Genomic DNA, 1867 nt, shown 5'->3' with positions numbered 1-1867 from the left:
CGAGGACAAGGTCCTCTACTGCTTCCACGTCCAGAGCGCCGCGCTCGACCGCTGCTGCCCCATCGACGACGCCAAGGACGTCGTCGGGCTCGCGGTGCACCCGCACCGGAACGTCGTCGCGTCCTTTGGCGACGGCGACAAGCTCCTGCTCTGGAAGTCGTAACGCTCCCTAGGGCGGGCGGCGGCACCGCGCGCGGGGCGGGAGCGCGTCGGCGGCGACGTGGTCCCAGACGCCCGCGGGGCAGGGCGTGTCGACGTCCGTGTCGCCGGCGACGAGCGCGATCTTGTCCCGCGTGACGGGGTCGAGCAGCGCGGTCACGGTGTTCATGATCATCGCCGCCCAGTACGGCACCGGGAAGACGACGACGGTGCGCAGGCGCTCCGGGTAGCAGTCGGGGGCCGTGCCGAGGATGGCGCGGAGCAGCGGCAGGAAGGACCAGCCCGCGGGGCTCGGCCAGCCCCGGCAGGGCCGGCAGTCGACGACGACGACGACGCGATTGGCGTCGGCCGCGGCGCAGGCGGCGTCCATGTGCGAGCAGAGCAGCGCGACGTAGGCCGCGTGGTCGAAGGCGCTGTCGTAGCGCGCGCCCTCGACGAGCAGCACGCGGTCGCCGGCCGTTTTCGGGCCGAGGCTCGCGAAGCCCTCGCTGATCGTGCCGCCGAGCGGCGCCGCGGCCTCGGCCAGCGCGGCCGCGGAGCCGTCGGCCTCGCGCCAGGCGAGGTACTTGGCGTACAAGGCCAGCGCGTCCTCTTGGCTGTCGGGCCGCGCGTCGGCGAAGCGGCGCAGCTCCGCCGCGGGCGCATCAGGGTAGGTCTCCGTCAAGGCTTGGAGCGACGCCGACAGCGGCGCGTCGCGCGTGATTTCGACGGTGTCGGTCATGTCGGTTTCGTTGTGACGACGGGGCTGGCCCGTCGTCAAACTGTTGTCGTCGTTGCACGCCGTAGCGTTCGCGTCGTGGCGCAGAACTGAGATCGCGGCGCTCTCCGTCTTCACCATGGTCATGTCTTCACGTTGACTGCATCCGAAGCTCAACAAAGAGCATCTGGGCATGGCTCGAGCAAATCTCCTCTGCGTAGCCGTCGTGTTCGCCGTCGTCAACTCTCTCCAGCAACCACGGACTGCACCAATTTCACGCGCAAGCCGCCTCTACGCCTTCAGCGACCTCGCGACGCATCTCATTGCTCTTGATGTCGAGGCATTCAAATCTTCGCATCTCATTGCTCTCGAGCTGCCGGATGTCGAGGCAATCAAATCTTCGGTTACCGACAATCTCGACGCCGCCGTAGCGGCCAAAACCAGCGCGCTGGACGCCATCGAAGCGACGAAATCGTTGGCCGAGGCCGCCAAAGACACGGTCCTCGCGCCGCTCAAGTCCGCGCAGGAGTCGCTCGAAGCCACCAAAACCTCAGTCGAGGCCGCCAAAGACAGCGCCGTCGGCACGGTCCTCGCGCCGATCAAGTCCGCCCAGGAAACGATCGACGCCGCCAAGAGCTCGGCGCTCGACGCGAAAGACTCGGCCGTCGCGCAAGCCCTGGCGCCCATAAAGTCGGCCCAGGACACCATCGGCGCGTCGCTGCCCGACATCCCGCTGCCCGACATCCCGCTGCCCAAGGGCGCCGCGCTGCCGAAGGTGTCGCTCCCGGCGTTCGACGGCGACCCCGGCGACGGCCCCTTCGCGGCCGCCAAGGCGACGCTGCGCACGGCGGGCATCGGCGCCGCCGTCGGCGGCGTCGTCGGCGCGCGCCTCGGCTGGGCCGCGCGCGGCTGGGCGCAGGCGGCGTCGAGCGCGAAGGACGGCGTCTCCGGCAAGGCGAAGGACGCGGTCTCCGGCGTCTCCGGGGCCCTCGGCAAGGCGAAGGACGCGGT

General features: G+C 70.1%; 1 protein-coding gene across 1 annotated transcript in view; it reads right to left on the bottom strand.

Annotated features, from left to right (window-relative positions):
* Positions 1–188: 188 nt before the first annotated feature.
* Positions 189–1867, bottom strand: part of AURANDRAFT_68395 (hypothetical protein) — a gene marked incomplete at both ends in the record, with an annotated part of 9951 nt that continues 8272 nt past the window's right edge. The window contains one exon of the mRNA XM_009044074.1: positions 189–988. Within this exon, the coding sequence (XP_009042322.1) occupies positions 189–988 (800 nt within the window). The remainder of the gene's footprint in view (positions 989–1867) is intronic.

Source organism: Aureococcus anophagefferens (genome assembly GCF_000186865.1).
Source record: "Aureococcus anophagefferens unplaced genomic scaffold AURANscaffold_121, whole genome shotgun sequence".
Taxonomy (NCBI): Eukaryota; class Pelagophyceae; order Pelagomonadales; family Pelagomonadaceae; genus Aureococcus; species Aureococcus anophagefferens.
This window is presented reverse-complemented; position numbering and strand designations above follow the sequence as displayed.